Raw genomic sequence first — 19885 nt, 5'->3', positions numbered from 1 at the left:
TAACAGCTCCCAGCAAAAAATCAACCGATCTCAATTTAATGTCCATGTGGCTCATAGAAATGTGTTCCCAACACATTGTGAGTCCACTAGCTCGGTTAGTGAATTTTTCTTTGCATACAGGAGGTTTTTCCTCACTCCTGAAAGTGTGTTTCTAAACTTATCCAAAGCACTTGACTGTGTTGACCATAATATACTGCTTGACAAACTGGAATCGCATTGGCATTCCAGCCAATCCTCTTTCATGGCTCAGTTCCTTCATAAGCCACAGAACCCAAGTTGTTCAAATATCAAATTAACTTTCAACACCAATAGAAATGAAATATTGTGTTCCTCAGGGCTCCATCCTCAGTCCAATTCTTTTCCTGGTCTATGTCAATGATATAAGAGTCATCACTACTGCACGGGAGACTCGTGCAGTATGCAAATGACACTACTCTGTTTCAATGGAAAATCAGAGGAAGTGTTGGAACAGGCTTTTGTTGACCTGAAAAACTGTGTCCAACCCAAAGTCTCAATCTCACAAACAAATGCCTCAAAATCATTGCAAAGTGGATTACTTACTTTGAATAATTATTTAAACTCAACATGCCACAATGTTGCATGACATTTTCAATGCAATGTTACATTGTCTCCAGCTATAAAGATGGTTATTATTATCACTATAATATTGAAAATTTCTTTAAGAAGCATACAAAATAAAATACATTAAAAATGTACATACAATTTAGATATACAATGTCAATACCTGTCCAGAAAGTAATAGATTTTTCTAAATAAAAATGTAAGTTTAATTTACTATGGAAAATCGTATCATATACATTTACAGCTAATTCAAAACACATTCTTAACCCTTCGAACGCGGGGAAGGGATATATCCGCTAGGCCTAATTTTGACCGAAACGCGGTAAACGGATATATCCTTCAAAGTCTATTTTGTGTTATTTAATAAATTGTAGTTGCAGTGGAATCCGCTAGAGTTCAAGGGAGTGTTGAATACTTGTTCCGAAAAGCAGATGTTACAGTTTGAACCTCATTGGCACGTCGCAGTGGTGGGAGGGCGTGGCTTTGTCCCTCGTGGCGTGATTTAGCCTCAGTCTGCGGCGAACCATTACGCGGTAAACGGATATATCCCGGCACGGCATATTTTAGTGTTTAACGCTGTTTTGCCATATTTCCTTATTTACTGTTCGTTTTCGTGTTGTATTTAGCATTATATTATCTTTTTATTCTGTTATTACTTTATTTGTTGTGTCGTTATAGGCCTATATTGTTCTATGCAATGGCGAATCCTGATGACTTTTTGTAAAATTTGTTAAAAAAATATAGGGGTCTGATTATTTTGTGATACTATATTATTTTTTATTCTTAATAGCCACCACTAAATAAAAAAAATTAGAGTCGGTAAAATGTAAAAGAAAATGTTAAAGTTAATTACTCGTTATGAGTCAAAATTGATAGATAAATTCCGCGTGGGAAGGGTTAAGCTAATTAAAAACTTTATTAGTTCACTTATGTATATGGCTGTTTAAATAATAGCTCAAAACTGAATGGCAATGCAATACTAACATAAGTATATGAATTTTTAAGTACAAATATAATTCTTAACATTTTGTCTTATGGGCAACCATGATGGCAATGAGGAAAACGCAGAATTAACAAATTAGTAACCATCGTAATTTGTGAGGAATGATCGTGTGACATTTTTTAGTAAGTCACCAACACAAGTGATGGAAGTTTTTTGTTTGATTAGATTGGTTTCAATTAAATGTAAACATTTTTAACTTAATGTTTATAAAAGGCCAGACAGCATAGACCCTCTATTTCAGACTGTGGACCATTCATTGGAATAACTGATAAAAAAATTAAATGGTCAGAGCAAGAATAGAATCCCATGAAAGTATAGGTCTAAAGCAAGTTATTTAATTCACTTGTCTGTCTCTTGACTACAATTTTAAACAGACTTCTCAAAGAATTATACTTGAAATTATAAACATAGCTTAGAACTGGAATCATCAGTACAATAGTATAAAATTATTTATTTGTATAAAACAGGTGAGCTCGATCCAGAAAGTAAGTACAAACAAAATTGTATTATATGTATTTAAGGTGACACTAAAATACTATTTTTCAAAATAGTTACCATACAAATTCAGGCACTTTTAGACACTACACTACATAGACTGTAATTTGATTTCGCAACTTGTGTGATTTACTCAAGTCTGGTCTGTTATAATTCAATCGAGCTAACTTATATAAGTGTGATATGTATGAAAATTGTATACTGAACAATTGATAGCACAACCCAATACAATAAAAAAACAAGTAAATTAATAATTTCAAAAATTGTTGAATGTACATTGTACTCCCACATTCAAAGAGATTCACAATCCCAATTTTGCTGTGCTAAAAATGTGTAATAGTATTTTAATATATTTTTAAATAATTAAAAAATAAAGATGGGACATAAGAGACAGATGATTGTTGCATGAATAATCACCAAGTGTCCTATCAAGACAAAAAAAAGTAGGTGAACAATTGGCGATTATTCATGCACCAATTATCCATTTCATATGCCCACATAATTTGTTTTGAATTTTACAAATATTTTAAGTATTACTAAAACAATATTGCATATCAAATTAGGATTATGAATATCTTTGAATGTAGGAGACATTATCCTTCTTTTTAGTCCATTTAAAAAATCTTCTAGTGTGACGCAAGCTTTTCAATTTTAACTTTGAAAAATCTGCTGGCTGAGATCTTTCTAGCCAGGTTACTGTCATTAGGAAGATTTGGCACCAGGTCTGGGGTATGGAGGATGATCAAACATCTTCCTATCCTAAATCATTCAAGAGTTGTAATGACTGTAAGTGGACATGCTTGTCATGAATAAACAAAAATGTTGAGCCAAGTTTTTCATGGCGCTTATGAATACACTTCCCCTTACATTATATGGACGTTAGACCGCATCATGGAGTCATATCATTGGTGTGTTTATGTAACATTCAACCAAGTTGTGATACTAATATTATAGTTAATGTGAAACATTTTATTTAAATCACAAAAATGTTAGGGACAAAAAAATGACAATTCTGTTTTGTTTTATTTCTTTATTGTAAACAATAAGTTTATAACCAAATACATAATATGAGCCAGCCACCTTCTTGCTTACAGAACTAAATTCAAGATAGCACAGTACCACAAAGCATTAATATCATATTAGTAATTTACATAACAATCCGATCACAGTGAATATTGTTGAGTGAATTAACAACTTGGCAAGAAAGAGAAAAACATTAAAATATGAGTGATGAAAAATTACTACTACATTAAAACAGTATCGGTAATAAAAACAAAGTGGCAAAATTAATCACCTTAGATATTTATTTTTATGTTCCGTTTCTAATTATCATTTAAATTAAACTTAAAATAATCGATTAAAAATACACTAATGTACGAATATTGTTCATCATAATTATTTAGTTTTCAACAGTATTTTCACCATGATTCTAGATTTTTATTGTTTTGTTCACAAGAATATCACATTATATTTAAGATATTGATTGCACTTTTTATTTATATAATGTTTTCTATTACTGATTATATCATTATCGCTCTTTTACTTTATTACCTCCATAATTAATGTTTCTACTTTGAAAATTAAGCCAATTTCAATGTCCTATCTTATTGATCTACATTCTGAGTTGAACTGTTAATCCTAAGATGCGGGTTTGCTGACAACTAAGGGTCCCACGTTGTCACCGTGATCTTTATTATATTTCCCATGACTGCCGTCACAGTAAGGGAACTTTTTGCTCCTCCAACAACGACAGAATACAGCCTTTTCTCCGAGATCTTCAATGTTCACACAGTCTACGACCTTGGCCTCAGTCTTCTTGAATTCTGGATTTACGGGCTGAAGCATACATATCAATACATTGGTCAGTGTATGAACACCACACTGCTGAACAGAGGTAAACAATAACAATTTATTGTACTTACATATAATAACCATCTATGAAATAAATTGTGTGAAGATTTATGAAGTATGTCCTTTTATCAAAGGCTAGACATTTTCATTCTCTATATACGCTATGAAAAATCTTAGATGCAGTCTGATACCACTGTTCATATTTATTAAAAATAAAAGAGTTTTATAAGTATACAGTTTGTTCCAATTTTTAAAGCAATTAATGGAGTGTTTATTAACAATTAAAACTTAAAGAAAGTTATCTACGCAGTTTTCTAGAAGATATTGATAAAAACATGGTTCTCATAGTAAAAACTATAAATATTTAATACAAGAAAAAAAATAAAACCTGGATACAACTTTAAAAACATTCCGAATTTGGTCAAAATCAGCCCAAACATTGGTCTTGGCCAATGTCTTAACAACAAATATTTTACTTGTAACCAAAAAATTTGACATTGTTGTCAAAACAATTCTAACAGTATTAATTACTGAAGGAGAAATAAATTAGATTCAATGAGACTAAATATTTTACTTACTTTTGTCATATGTAAAAAACAGTTTGATTATTTTAGTTAGTTATAAAGAGAAAATTATCAAAATTAACAAGGTTAATTCATACACTATATAGGAAAAACATTCGTTCAAAACAGTTAATCTGGCAGTTTGTGTTTCTGTGACCTGTATGTAAAGTGAACACTGCATGCGTATATTCTAACACTTTATTTACCAGGCTGTTACACCCTGTATTAAACCTTTATCAATCTACACTCAACATCATTGATAGTGCTTGATCATTTTAAATGCATGTAAAAATCACATCATTAACAAACATTTAAGTATTTGTTACTATGAAAAATTTAGACATTATGAAATACATTTTAAAGAAAAAGTAGTATGATATTTGTATGATTTAACATAATTCTTAATGCTAAACAGGTACTATGCAGTACTATTTTCCTTCCACTTGCCTTTTCTACTTTACCTTTTGTATGAAGAACACTTTTACAGCAGAGGTGTAACTAGGATTTTGCTTTGAGGGGATGAATTTGATTGAAGAGCAGATCACTTTGGGGAGGGGGGGGGGAATAAATCTCAATTTCAATAATTATATAGACCTACTCAGAAAGTAATTAACATTTCATTCTACTGCTGACGTAGCGCTGCAATCGGTGTTCCGTGCATGCACAATAGTAGTCCTTGTTCACTGGCTATCGAATCACGCCATTTTAATTGTTCTTCATTCTGTTTTCAGTGGTCTCTGAACGTTTAAAATATTTAAGACAGTTAGTGACCCCGCTGATTGTGAGATTCGTTCTGCAATAAGATTTTTAAACGCAAACAATGCAAAACGGGCTGAAAATTGTCGTCAACTTTGAGATGTTTACAGGTAAGACGAGATGAGTTAAGGAATGGTGTGAAAAAGGATTAGAATGTTCAGTGGCAATCGAACGAATGTGCATGATGAGATTCGGAGTGGTAGGCCTTCTCTCGTCATCGATAATCTGGTAAGGGCAGTTGACGAAAAAAATCCAAGAGAACAGACGTTTCACTATGACAACGCTATCTGAAAATTACCAATAAATTTCACTCACTTTTGTACGAAATTGTTATGGACCACTTAGGTTATCACAAGCTGTGTTCCCGATGGGTTCCAAACATGCTCACTAAGTGCTTTGACTTTACTCACACGGTACAGTGATGATGGTGAGGATTTTTTTTAACAAAATTGTGACAGGTGATGAAACTTGGACCGTCATGTCACACCAGAATCCAAACAGCAGTGAATGGAGTGGTGACACGCAATCTCCGAAAAAACAAAAATTCAAGACAATGTCTGCAAAAAATCATGTGCATTATCTTTTGGGATCGTAAAAGTGTTTTGCTGATTGGTTTGAAACCATTAATGCAGCAACGTATCTGATATTTTAAGAAAACTAAGGTGGACAATTCAAAACAAACGGAGAGAATGTTCAGTAACGGAATTGTTTTGCTCCATGACAATGCTCGGCTCCATACCGCTGGTGACACTCAAACATTGGTTATAGAATTTTGTTGGGAGCAGTTCGATCTCCTGCTGTAGAGCCTGGACTTGGCACTGTCTGACTACCACTTGTTCCTGTACATGAAGCGCGAGCTAGGCGACCAACGCTTTGAAACCGACGATGAAGTGAAAACTGCCCTACAGTCATGGCTACATTCGTCAGCAGGAACCTTCTATGTAGAAGGTACAGACAAATTACCTGCTAGACAAACCTGCTACGACAAGTGGTTGAACATCGGTGGAAACTATGTCGAAAAATAGTTTAAGGTTTGGGCTTTCATGCAGAAATAAAATTGTTCTACTTTTTTTTTAACGGCACTTACTTTCTGAAGACGCCTCGTAATTCAAAATAAAACATTTAACTGCTATATTTCAAGCTAGTTGGATTGCCGTTACATACATATTTTTTAGGGCTTTTCGCAAGGATCCACCCCTCTCATCCTCTCCCTTAATTACACTAAACTAGTTGAATAACTATATTGGTAGATTAATAACCGTTTCCTGTTGCTGTTAATTAAGTAATTTCTGTACTACTTTAAAATAAAAAATACAAATTTTTAAGGAGTGTATTTTAAAGTGAAATCTTAACTTTCTAAAATGAACAAACTCTTTTAAAATTCTTCTTAAACAAATTATTCTTTTCGTATTCGACTTCTTAACTAGACAACTTACAGATTTTGGCCGATAAAGTCTATAGGTAGCGTATGATATTCCACCAACTGCTGCAAAGAATGGAACCAGAGAGGCCCAGTCTTTGACTGAAACATAATAGTATACAATATAAGTCGTGTATTCACCTTAAAAACTGATATTGACTTTTTTTATAAATTCATCCATACTTTCAAACATTTAATAGTAATGTAAAATGTATGCATGTAAAGTGCATACAGTAAAGTAAGTAAAGTGCATGTCTGCACTTTTATTCGACATATCAAAGTCCGTGTCTTGCGGTATGGTTAATAAAATCACATGTGTACCTTGATTAAATAATTCTCCATGAATTTTTGCACATTTTAATGTATATGAAATGATTTGTTACTCCATTCAGGAGTACTAAATTATATTTTAATACCTTACTACTTGTAACATGGACAAGAATTTGAATCATTATCAAACATGCAAAGACTGCAGTGTTGTAAATTTAACCATCCAAAGCATTGAATATTAACTTTTAATTTATATATGTTAAATGTTGCTTGGAATAATGAAATTTTTTTAAGTATTTCATTTTCAAGACATTTAGGTTAATTTATAATGTTGAAACCATGTTCAGAAAGATTATAGTGTCTGTAATAAGACTTCAATAATTTTAAGGATTTTTAAAGCACAATTACCCTTAAAGCACCATATAGTTGCTGCTTTACTTTTAACCCTCTCAAGGTCAAATTACTGTGACATGCCTCAGGTACTAACAGGCTGAATTGATTGGGCCTCTCCGTCATGTGAGAACAACTTGTGTTTTTATTGTTATAACAACTCTAAATAAAATTATTAAATATTATACATCATTGTAAATGTTATGAAATCCTCTATAATGTTGTGGTATTTGAAAAATTATGACGCCTATAAAATAAACTAAATCTAAATTGATACTTATATGTACAAGAAATGTTTGGCAGTATTGACAAATTATAATAAAACTACATGTCTTGTACAAAGAACTGTAAAAACCACATAACAAGAAGTCGGTAAATCATTAGCTACAGGAAGTTACAAACAGGTCTAATAATTGTATAAAATATCAAAAGTTGGAAGGAATTTTGGTGAAAAACAACTAAATCATCTATATATAAATGAATGTTTTTCTGTATATTCTTTAACCATCACAACAATGGTTAATTAGCACTCATTAAATATCCAAAAAAAACGAAAACTATATTTTCTCAATGCATATTTTCTTTTCTTCTTCTATTTAAGAAAAGGTAAATAAACTGTATATAAATACTTTTTATTTGCCCACAATACATATTATTTATTATTTCACATTATAGCATATTTATACATTTTACTTACTACTAAGAAATTATATTAATGTTACTATTAGAATAATTATCTAAATAAATTATGAGAGAACATAATTATATGTATATACTAGGAAAACTAGAAATGGAAACATACAATTACATGGCATATATATGGAAAGATGTTACTTTTTTCCAAGTTCTTAGCCCACTATAGGCTGTTATTTTTTTATTTTTATTAGTAAGATTGGGAGTTATAGTAAAATAAAATAAAGGGAGTAATCCAACTATTCACACCCTTCCCACAGTTTATAGATTAAAACACAACAGCTTCTCAGCACAGCAGTAACGTACGGTTATACGTGCTTATAGCATTGAGCAGTACCATGAAACTTTAGTGGTCTAACATTGATCAATAAGCACAGAGACGGTAACATGGTAACCGTAAGAAGTGGGTCTTTTCACATTCACCCATTACTGGCTTCTGCCTCTTGCACGTTTAGGTAACTAAATAAAACTCAAATAGCACACTTTAAAAATTTAATAAAACAATAATTCTGTTCTAAAAACTATAAAAATGAATTAAAATAAAATTAACATTCATCATAGTAATAATAATACTGTACAAAAAGGCTATCATTAAATTAAACCAATAAAACTAATCATCAACATTTCTGATTATCTAAACTATCAAACAATGGAAAACCAAAATGTCAAACCGAATTACGTTACAAGGTGTTACATTAGTTTTCAACTTACAAGTATGTTTTATATCTAAAGAAGTAATAATTTAATGATGAATTAAAAACTATCTATGTGCATTTATCGAATGTTATGAACAAAGCAGTGTAAACCTTTCTTCTTACTATTTTGAAAGATCAACATGTCTGACACATTAGATTAAACTTGTGGCCATTACTCAAATTCCATTTAATTATAACCAATTTAAAAAATATTTTTATTTAATACATTCAAAGAACTGGCAATAATTAATTGTAATTAAATATGATTAGATTGTGTGCCTATTTTTAATAGATTATTTGGTTTACTGATTCGACTGTCGTGATGGTCCTATTATACAGCAGCCCGTCAAACAACTCAAAGGTGGCCATAGAAGAGGTCACAGCTCTGGCAGATTTATCCAAAAAAAGCCTCGGTATTGAAGATATTTAGTTACAAGGAAGATGTCTCAGATTAAATAGTCTTGTATCAAAGGCCAACTAGGTCAGGCCAAGGGCAATTAGATTTCTAGCTGTGGCAAGTTTGACGATAGAATAAACTGGTGATTAAATATACCAAACCTCCAATCATCAATTGCTAAAGTTCTACAGCATGTAACAGGACTTGAGCATGAGGCCCTTCTACAGATGTAGGTGGCTTACATCTGTACTCTGCGTGTTATAACTACAAAAATGGACCACATCACACATACCTTAGATTTCTCATACTATACCCAATGGTTTATTCTCAAGTATTAAGAAAAATATTCACTCTGTAATACATTTCTATTGTAATGAAACTGATGTTGATACCATAATTGTAGAGAATTACCGATTTTGTTAAAATCTAACGACTTTAGCCCTTTGAGTGCCACAGCATATTTTCCCAAGTCATACGCATAAATTGCCGGAGCATTTCCTTCTGTTTTGCAAGCGTGTGGGGAAAAAACTATATTAAAAAAACTATTCAACCGATTTGAATAATTTTTTTTTGGTTTGTGTGTTATAAAACAAGGTATTTTTTCCATATAATATTATAATTTTATTTTTATTTACACAAAAAGAATATAGGTTATAACAAAAAAGTAAAAAATGAAAAAAAAATAAATTTCAAGTTTGAACTAAAATTTTATTTATACAATATTTTTTTATATTTTTTTAGCTATACCATATGAAAGAGCATGAAAAACTGAACAAAAATCATGCATAATATGGTGTGTTACAGTAATATTTGGTAATTCTAAGCAATATATGGGTCAACCTCGATTTTTCTCATATTACAATATAATGTTCCAATAGTCAATTAGAAAAGGAAATGAGTAGAATTTCTTGCCGGAAAGCAGTTATAGGGAGCAGGCAACCGCCAGACGGTCATATATTGCTTAGAGTTACCTATTAGTGATCAGGGGCACTGACGTGATCTGGGCTTCAAATTTGGAACTACTCGAGTTAATTTTTTTTCTAAAAGAGCAAGCAGCGCGCAGGCAGGCATCGTGCGTGATCCTTTTTTTTTATTAAAAATTTCTGATAAATTGTTATTACATATTACAATATAATGTAGGTAATGTATGTAAAACAGTTTTAAACACATAATTACATGCTGGAAAGCAAAGTAAACCAATATAATCCGCCCAATACAAAATCTCCGTAAAAATCTGGTAAAGGAATCTGTGTCATTCCTTTGGCCTGAATCAATTCAGTATATACGAAGATCACGCACGATGCTTGCCCGATGCGCAGCGCTTCGCGCTGCTTGCTCTTTTAGAAAAAAAATTAACTCGAGTAGTTCCAAATTTGAAGCCCAGATCACGTCAGTGCCCCTGATCACTAATAGGTAATTCTCGCGGTTGCCTGCTCCCTATAACTGCTTTCCAGCAAGAAATTCTAGTCATTTCCTTTTCTAATTGACTATTGGAACATTATATTGTAATATGAGTTGCCTGCTCCCTATAACTGCTTTCCGGCAAGAAATTCTAGTCATTTCCTTTTCTAATTGACTATTGGAACATTATATTGTAATGTGAGAAAAATCGAGGTTGACCCATATATTGCTTAGAATTACCTAATATTTAACCAGATACTGCAATATATACAAAATAATACAACAAAAAGCAATTTTTGTTCAAGTTTGTCAAAAGTTTATAAACAATATCATAATTACCCTATTTCACTCAATGAAGTAAGACGACTGTAAAATACTAATTATATAAAAAGTATATAAAAATATACACAGGCCTACAATATAACCTTACTTCTATAACCTTTCTTCACCTAAAATCAATAGTTTGATTGGAACTTGCGTTTTACTTCATCACCAATCCAACAATAAAATATATATCACTAAACACGGAAAAAGAAGTTTATAAATGCATTGTAAGTTTTACTGAACACAATTGCAGAATAGTAATAACAACAGTTTTCAGCATAAACACACGAAACTAGCACAATGTAAACACACAACGAACGAAACTGTGTAGTTAATGGCAACAAGTAGCAGCTGACCAACTATTGCGTCATCTGTTTTTTTCTGATGACAAATAACTACAAGGGGGCGGTGAACAATAAAAATCAATCACAATTGATAGTTCGAAACTTGTAGATTGCCGTGAAATAAGTTATTTGTCAAAACAAAAATGAATTATATGTGATATTAATTAAATAAAAATCGTCTACTGGGTAGATGCCGGCAATTTATGCACATTTCACAACATCTACTATGTAGACGCTGCGGCACTCAAAGGGTTAAAAACTGGAAAATCATAGCAACACCTTCCTCTCCCCAAATCCGGGGGTTGTTTATTTTTATTTTTTTACATTTAACTTTTTTTGGTTTCATCCTACACATAACAAACCTAAGTCCAAATCAAATTCTTAAACCTAAAAGCGGCAGTCAGAATTTCCCAGAGTGGCACAGGCTGATTGTTGCCTCTGTGCGGAGGTTTACTAAATTGTTTATAGATTGCATATAATACACTGAATCTCCAGAGTAGCCTATTGTATATTTTTGTAATTTGTATATTCCGCAGATTATGACTCTGGTAATAAAAAAATTATTTAACATTTAAACCTAGATCTGGTTATTCAAGTTTCTGTAGTATTAGGGAACGCTTTAATGTTTTGCAAGCTTTTTATTATTATACAACTGTTTACACTCAATATATCAAGTATTTGGTATTGTCTTCACAATGTTCTGAAGTTTATTTATATAACAGTAAATGCGTGTATGCGTACACTACAAAAGTGAAACAATTTGTACTGTATTTGAGTAAGGACCACAAGTACAATTGGCAATGCACATGTGATATTTTTGTCACAAGCAGTAAGACATTTTATACTTCAAAATAGTAAAATGTAACTAAATGTTACACTGTTTTGTTTGTTATGTTTTATAATTACACATAGCCTAGATAAGTTTTTTATTCATCATTAAAATTTAACTTAAACAACTGAACTGTACTCTAATTTGAAACACCTATAACCTAATTCGGTTAGACATTTTTGTATCAGTAGTTTAGATAATCATACATATTAATGATTTAATTATGGTGGTGGCTGCTTATTATGCTGCACAGTCATTGTAAACCTTCAAAAATGTTACATTTATTTCAAATATCAGTAAAGTCTTTTAATGCTTCTAAACTTATTTTTATGTAAAAATATGATGAGTTAACATGTTTGTTAAAGTTACTTAGTAGTACTTATGACTTGCTTAGTACTTCAGTAACAGCCAAGTCCATTTCATACAAGCAATGAGACTACGAATGGAAATTTACACTATGGAATGTTATTATGTAATATAAGTAGGTTTAGATTAGGTTATCATAAATATGTTACTAGTAAGTACCAAAGTTAAACATAAGCTTTATAAGCGCTCATGTGATCTGAGCTTGAATTTGGGAACTATTTCAAGGGATGTTTTTTAAATTTTGCCAGAAGTGCGTAGTGCTGCCACCGGAGCCCGCACTGATGGCCAGGAATTATTTTAAAACAGTATTTTTCCTAATTTAAATCATGACCTATATTTTAAAACGTGGACAATCCGGGATATGATCTGAGGTTGGAAAAATATCAATCTAAAATACCCCTGATCATCAGTATGAGCACTAAGAAAAACATCCCGCACTTCTGGCAAAATAAGAAAAACATCCCTTGAGATGAAATAAATATATGATTGTTGAGATTAATTTGGAATAACAATGTCGAGCTGAATTACGTCATAGACTTTTAAGATTGTGTTATAGTGAGGCTATATTTTTATATGTTAAAGAAATATATGAAATTTAGATTAATATTATAATTTTGTTAATACTCAGTATGGGTAGGGTCCAATAAGCGGACCCGGTTTTTTATATCGAAATTAGCAAACGATATTACTTAATCATAACCATCGATATAATCAATCGATACTGATTAATTATTTTTAACAATTAACTCAAATAATCTATATGAACAGCTGTAAACACTTTCAAATAATATAATTAAGGTAATATTTTAAATTTCACATAAGTAACATTGTGTATTAAAAATGACTGTCAATCTTAGGAAGCTTCACGAAATTGCTTTAAAAGACGATAAAACATGTTTTTATGGCTTCAGAATGTTGGGTTAGTACCTAAGAATCCATTATGTGATATTTGTGGAAAGGTAACAAATGTAACTGTCAGAGGAGCTAACATGGTCGTCTTCAGATGCAAAAAAGAAGGTAATGGTGGACACAACTTTAGTAAATACGTTTTCGTTCTGTTTCATTTAGTTAAAGTTATGAGTTTCCCTGATTTTGGTTATATTAATTTATTATTTGTTACATCATTAAATTCACATTTTAATTTAAAACATATGATTGTTATTACTTTTATATCGATTGATAGTCTGATTCGATATGCGAATATTAGGTATCGAATATTAGGTATCGATGATTATATTCTTCGATATAAAAAACCGGGTCCGCTTATTGGACCCTACCCCTCAGTATGAACAGTATAGTACTTACAATTACTTAACAGGGTCAACATTTCTGACATCATTTAAATTATTCTAATCGTGATTCAATATTATCCATCATTTGAGTGTTGGGCACTTATCATACTGCATCCAATTCTGCGCTTTCTTTCAATGTACCCACTTTTAAACATACCACATTTCAATATATTTTAATGGCCACTAAAAGCTAAATATGTCCGATACGGTATTCAATTTTGACAGCTGTTGCTGTTTTAAGTAAGCTATATTCTGGTCTGTTTAATTTTACACTGTTTTTACTCTGTATTATAAGTAGCAATTTTCTTGAGGTAGGGTACGATAAGCGGACCTGGTTTTTTATATCGAAGAATGTAGTCATCGATACCTAATATTCGCATCTCAAATCCTAGACTATCAATCGATATAAAAGTATCTATAGTCCTCAATAACAATCAAGTTTTAAATTAAAATATGGATTTAATATTCACAGTGATGAAACAAATTATTATAAGCAAAATTAGGAAAACTGAATCATATTTGCTCCTTTCATAGTTACAGTTGTTTCTTTCCCACAAATTTCACATGTCTTATCATCTTTCAAAGCAATGTCGTGTAGTTTTCTAAAATTGACTGCCATTTTTAATAATCAAAATGTAAAATTGAAATATTACCTTACGTGTATTATTTGAAAGTGTTTACAGCTGTTGATATGGATTATTTAAGTTATTTGTTCAAAATAATTAATCAATATTGATTAATTATATCGGTGGTTTATGATTAAGTAAGCTTAATATCGTTTGCCAATTTCGATATAAAAAACCGGATCCGCTTATCGTACCCTACCCTTTTCTTGATCACCATAACAAATTTTTGATATTTTAATTCAAAGTTTTGTGATTTATATAGACTGCAGAAAATTAAAAAAAATCTTTAAAAAATAAAAGGTTAGGCTTTGCAGTACCATACAGGCATAAATGTAAAGGTAAACCAAATTTCTATTTCTTTTACTCTAAATAAAATATATATATATATATATAACACTTTCTTTCAAGTGGTAACGGATTTTCCAGTTAATTTTTGTTTAGCTCAGCACAATTGGTTAAAATGCATGCTGTTCTAGGCTTAATGTCACTTAGTATTTCGCAAGAAGGAACTTCACGAAGTGCAAGACTACAAATATAGACAATTTACTTACAGCTAAGTCTGAACCATCCTCCAATTGAATTCGGAATAGGTAGGTTTGATAAATAGTTAGGTAGAGATTCCTTTATCAATTTTGAAACAGGTTCCATTATTATTAAATTACTTCTACAAGTAAAGTTTACAAAGTCATGAAAGTAGAGCAGCTATCTCGGGTCTCTATCGTCCGTCTTGGAATGTGTTCCGTTCCGCTGTTCTACAATTATTTTGAAAATTAAACCTTTTTCTGTTCCGTTCCAAAAGTCCAATGGCCTAAGCGTTTTTTTTGCCTCTTGACACAGAGAAAAGAGGAAAAGACCTTATATCAAAATTCGAAGTAAATGTGCAGATTGTGTAACTTCGACAAGTAAAAACTAGTTCTAAACGTCAATTTAAAAATAAACGCCGCCATGATTAATGTTTAGTTTAGAGCTGTAAATCGCTGTAATATTGGGTTGTGAATAAAATGAAAATTAAATTCATCTGATGTGAAGTTATAGGTTCAAGTTTAAGTATTTTCTCATTTTGGAGTGAATAAGCAAGTGCTTGACTCATGAAAACAATTTGCTCGAAGATTGGGGTCATATCCGGAAAATATAATCTTGAGCGACTTTCACTTATTATGTATTGTTTATTTGTATTTGTATAATTTCAAGCAACATTGCTTGGATCCGAAACCAACTTGTTGGGATGTTTCATCGCGACCTATCACTTTCCCTCCACCCACATTAATTCTGTGTGATGCATGGGTCACAGAAACGCAACATTATAAACAACCTTGTGACACCTGCGTAAATTTTTTAACGTACAAGTGCGCGAAAAAACTAGATTGTATGTGTATACACGGCAACAGTTTTTATTGTTCATTTTATTGATTTTTAGAAATAGGAACACAGGACACATTTTTTATGTAGGCCAATATAATTTTCATTCCTGCAAGTAATCTATAATCAACATACGGTTTTCATTTCAACCCTTTCTGTTGCGTCTGGGGGGGGATCTTTTACCTGAGGATTGTCCAAAATCCATTTCTTCATTGCCAGGTTCAAAGTTATCGTCTTGGCATGCATCAATGCCATACTTTACAGGGTTTTTAAAACGGTATTTGACACAGCACACGTTAGTTAATTTTAGGTACTTTCGGAAACAAGCGTACACATTTTTCTGAAATTCAGAGTTATACTTTCTATTGAAAAACTCTACTGAATATAAATTATAAGCAATAAAATCATTAACATCATTATTATGTTTCAAGATAATGCTGTTCAAGTAGTTTCTTCTTCTTTTAACAAAAATGTTTATTTATTTTTTGTTTCTCGTATAATCCTTGTTCAATGTAGTAAGAACCATAAGTAAATACGATATGCAGAAACAACATTAACAATTAAAATTCAATTTATACGTTAATCGTTGCTAACACTAACGTTTTTCGAAAACCTAAAACATAGTACCAGGATAGCAGATCGGTGAAGTATGTACATATCTTTGAACTATCAAGGTTACATTTACCGCAAGGTGATCTAATCTTTAAAGATAAGTTCAGACAGAATTTATACATTTTCTTCTTTGACTGTTGGGAAGTTCAAAACTTGATGTAACGTTTTATTGAATACATACTAAGGCCCTTTTGAAATTGTCTTAACAATTTTGATTGATACCAATTAGAGTATCTCGAGTTTTGAATTGCTTGCTGTGCCATATAAATGCACACCACATGTCCATAACAGTGTTTTATATATTAGTAACTTCAATGTATTTTCTTCAAGAATTAAGCTGAGTTTTTTGATTTAAATCCAGGGGGTAACCCAAATCATTTTATACGATTTTAAATTTAGCTGCTGTCTTTTCATAAAATGTTTTTAGGATCTCCATGTAAGTCGTCTGTCTAAGCGCATGTGTAGCTCAATATATTTAAGGTATTTGGAGTAAATGATCATAGTTCAACAATGTAACTATATAGAGAACAATAATTTTCATTTTATGAGTTTAATATAAATGGACTAAGTGTACTTCCTTGAGAAACTCAGGATTTTTATTCTCCATGTCTTAACATCCATATTTTTATTGAAAATATCGGTTTTAAGCTCATGTTTTGAGTAATGAAAAAATATGCTTGAACACAATTCTTTATATGGACTGATAAAACTGCAGTATCATCTACGAAGAGTTGCAATTTGGAGTATTTTTCATTTTTATGGGAGGTTCAACGGTATATATAGTTAGTTACAAAATGGACTAAATGTACTTCCTTGAGGAACTCAGGATTTTATTATGAATGTTTGCTGAGTAATAACATCAATATTTTTGTTTGAAAATATATAGGTTTTAAAGGTTTCATTTTAGTAAAAGAAAAATAGAATGCCACAAAAACTTCTTAATTTTGTATAATAGAAGAGTTATGCCATACCTTATCAAACGCTGATACTTCCCTGACTTCTAAAAAGGTAAATGAAGAATTGAACTTTTTATATTTTCAAGCCACTTCCCCGTTATCATTTCAACTACTATGTTAAGGCATGTTCTATTATGCCCATGTTTTACGCCTAAAACCAAACTGTTGAGCACGTACTATAGGATCTTAAGGATTTTAATCAATTAAATGATTGTAGTCTCTTCGCAAAATAAAGCTTTTCAAACGGTTTTTGAAATAATAGGTAAGAGGCTTATTTGGTCCTGTATGCGTTCAGCTGGCTGATAGGCTCCCCTGGTTTTGTTAAAACATTTAATAATTAGCTATAATTTTAAGTTGAACGGTATGTGTTCCAGTCTCAGCATGGCGTCAAATAAGACAATGTTTAAGAATGTAATTCGCTTTTCTTTGAGGTTCCCATATCATTATTATCTTTCCGTTAATAGAGGCATAGCTTCAGGAGACTTATGAGTATTGAGTAGTGAGTTATAACTAAGTGAACGTCAGACGGTATGAATTTTCCACTAACGGAATCGAGTTGAAGTAGTCGGTAGAATCTAATACTACACTATTTCCTCATCGTTGTTTACAAATGGCACCATTTGGTTTGAAAACCATTTTTGGATTTATTCTGCAAATTCCTCCAATTTTTCAAGTGTTACTTTTCGCCAAGTTTCCATCATTTTTTAAAATGGGGCGAAACTCTATTCTGCTGCTTAAGTCTTTAGTTACTTCCATGATGAATGGTAGCCTTCTTCGGTTTGATGAGAGAGACTAGGTTATACTCTTTCAAATCTTATTGTTTTACGTTATTTTATATTAAACAATAACATTTTCAGAATGTTGAGTTTACCCTGTTGAAGTTCGCCTTATCATTTTGATTTACAATACTGTTATTGCCATAGAACCTTCTTAATCTTCTTTTCTCAAGCGATTTTCTCTTCTATTCTAGGTAATATAACTCCTATATTTCAAACTTTTTGAATACCGTGTAAGAATGTAAAGCCTCTGGCAGATCATTGCAAACAATCAATAAAGTAGTCGTAGAATTTTCTAAATTCTCAGAACACTTTTTAACTAAATGATCAAAATTAAATATTTTCATTTCAATGAGTCACGGAATTGAACTCAGCAAATTTGTACATACATTCTCTCTACACATTTTTTTAATACTGTACTCTGTGCTTAAATTAAGTATAATATTTGTGAGTGATCTAAAGATAGATCAAGGTAAACAGGATTTGATTGATACCTGATGCAGTTTTTATTGAGTAATCCGTTTTGTAACAAAAGTCTAACAAATCTGGAATTTTTCGCCATATAGTAGGTTTACCCCCGTAATAAGCAAGATGATTATAATGATTTTCGTTTGGAACCTTTTAATAATTGTCGTTCTCCTATAAGTGCCAGTCGAGAACCCCAATCTTGGTTTTTTGCGTTGTAATCACCTCCCGCTATAAATTTATGTCCCCAAAGTAGTAAAAAAACTGTTTCAAATTGATTGTTTGATTATAACATGATGAGGGGACAATAAATAGCTGAAAATGCAATAGAGCCTATCACATGTTCAAGAGAACAATTCTGGAAGCTTGAAGTTGGTTCTCTCTAAAGCTGGTATTTTCCATAATATTCAATATTGTTTCTTTAACTAAAATGGAACTACTCTCAATGGGCTGTGTTGTCAGGATGATTAAATATAGTATAATATGTAGTTAGGAAGTTTAAAATAACTTCTGTCCGTGAAACAATTAATTTCTAAAATAAGTTAAGATGTATAAGTAAGGTTTGAGTGATGAATAAAATGACTTCTGATTATGCTGAGTTTAACCCGTTGGCACTCCTAAAGCGATTTGAGAATAATATACATTTTATACCATAAGCTATTGTAGTCAACATATTAAGCAACGTAATAATCTGTTCTGCTTGTTTAGAAAGAATATTTTGATCCTGAAATCGTTCAAATGATTTTTTGAATTATATTGGACAAATCTTCAAATTCATCTTTGTTGGCCGTTTAGATTCTTTGTCCCCTTGAAGTAAAAAAACTACTAGTTTCAGTGATTATTCTGTACAGCTTGAGCAAAGGTTACTCCTTCAGTAAACTATTTGAGAGACAAATTTTGGTTTGGGTTTTGGACTGGTTTTGGTGTTGGGCTGTTTCGTCCAAAATGATTATGGTTGGTTTCGAAAAGTTTTCTTTTTAAGGGGATGTGAACGATGGAGTTTTTTCTATTTCTCGGGTCAACCTTTGTAGTTAGCCGGGTGCGTTCACATCAGAGCCCAAATGCAAAAGGGGGTATTTTGAAAGTTTATTACACACTTTTGTATCATGATCCTGGTAACATTTGTAACACAACGGAATGTGTTTTGAAATTTTGATGGTTTAGCATTTCCATAACCTTGGCAAACGTTTACATTTAATCAACTTCCTTTCTTTTTATTAGTCTGTCCCATTCAAAAAACTTTCGCGTTTTAGTAAATACTGAGAATTTGAAATATTTTCTTTATTGCGACCACAAGCTATCAATCAATGAAAAACAGAAACATTGTTTACTTTGTGGCTCTATTTCTTAAAATTGGTAAGATTTGCTTACCTTTTGCCTGTTTTCGTCGAATGCTATTTTTAGGTCTAATAGAAATTGA

General features: G+C 31.6%; 1 protein-coding gene across 1 annotated transcript; it reads right to left on the bottom strand.

Annotated features, from left to right (window-relative positions):
- Positions 1 to 3095: 3095 nt before the first annotated feature.
- Positions 3096 to 15052, bottom strand: LOC124358988 (CDGSH iron-sulfur domain-containing protein 2 homolog). The gene is made up of 3 exons (XM_046811286.1): positions 14849 to 15052; positions 6687 to 6772; positions 3096 to 3916 (listed from the first exon to the last, which is right to left on the bottom strand). The coding sequence occupies exons 1-3, from the start codon at positions 14943 to 14945 to the stop codon at positions 3719 to 3721; spliced, it is 381 nt and encodes a 126-aa protein (XP_046667242.1). The 5' UTR covers positions 14946 to 15052; the 3' UTR covers positions 3096 to 3718.
- Positions 15053 to 19885: the final 4833 nt, after the last annotated feature.

Source organism: Homalodisca vitripennis, chromosome 4, assembly GCF_021130785.1.
Source record: "Homalodisca vitripennis isolate AUS2020 chromosome 4, UT_GWSS_2.1, whole genome shotgun sequence".
NCBI classification, from domain to species: domain Eukaryota; kingdom Metazoa; phylum Arthropoda; class Insecta; order Hemiptera; family Cicadellidae; genus Homalodisca; species Homalodisca vitripennis.
Note: the sequence above shows the minus strand (reverse complement) of the source record. Positions and strands in the feature narration are given on the sequence as shown.

Excerpts from the sequence above, each read along its gene's own strand:
- LOC124358988 (XM_046811286.1), bottom strand. The coding sequence starts at position 14,945 with ATGGAACCTGTTTCAAAATTGATAAAGGAATCTCTACCTAACTATTTA. Across the intron at positions 6,773-14,848 it reads AGGATGGTTCAGACTTAGCT|TCAAAGACTGGGCCTCTCTG; the intron begins GTAAGTAAATTG and ends ATTATGTTTCAG. Across the intron at positions 3,917-6,686 it reads GACTTTATCGGCCAAAATCT|CCCGTAAATCCAGAATTCAA; the intron begins GTAAGTTGTCTA and ends TGTATGCTTCAG.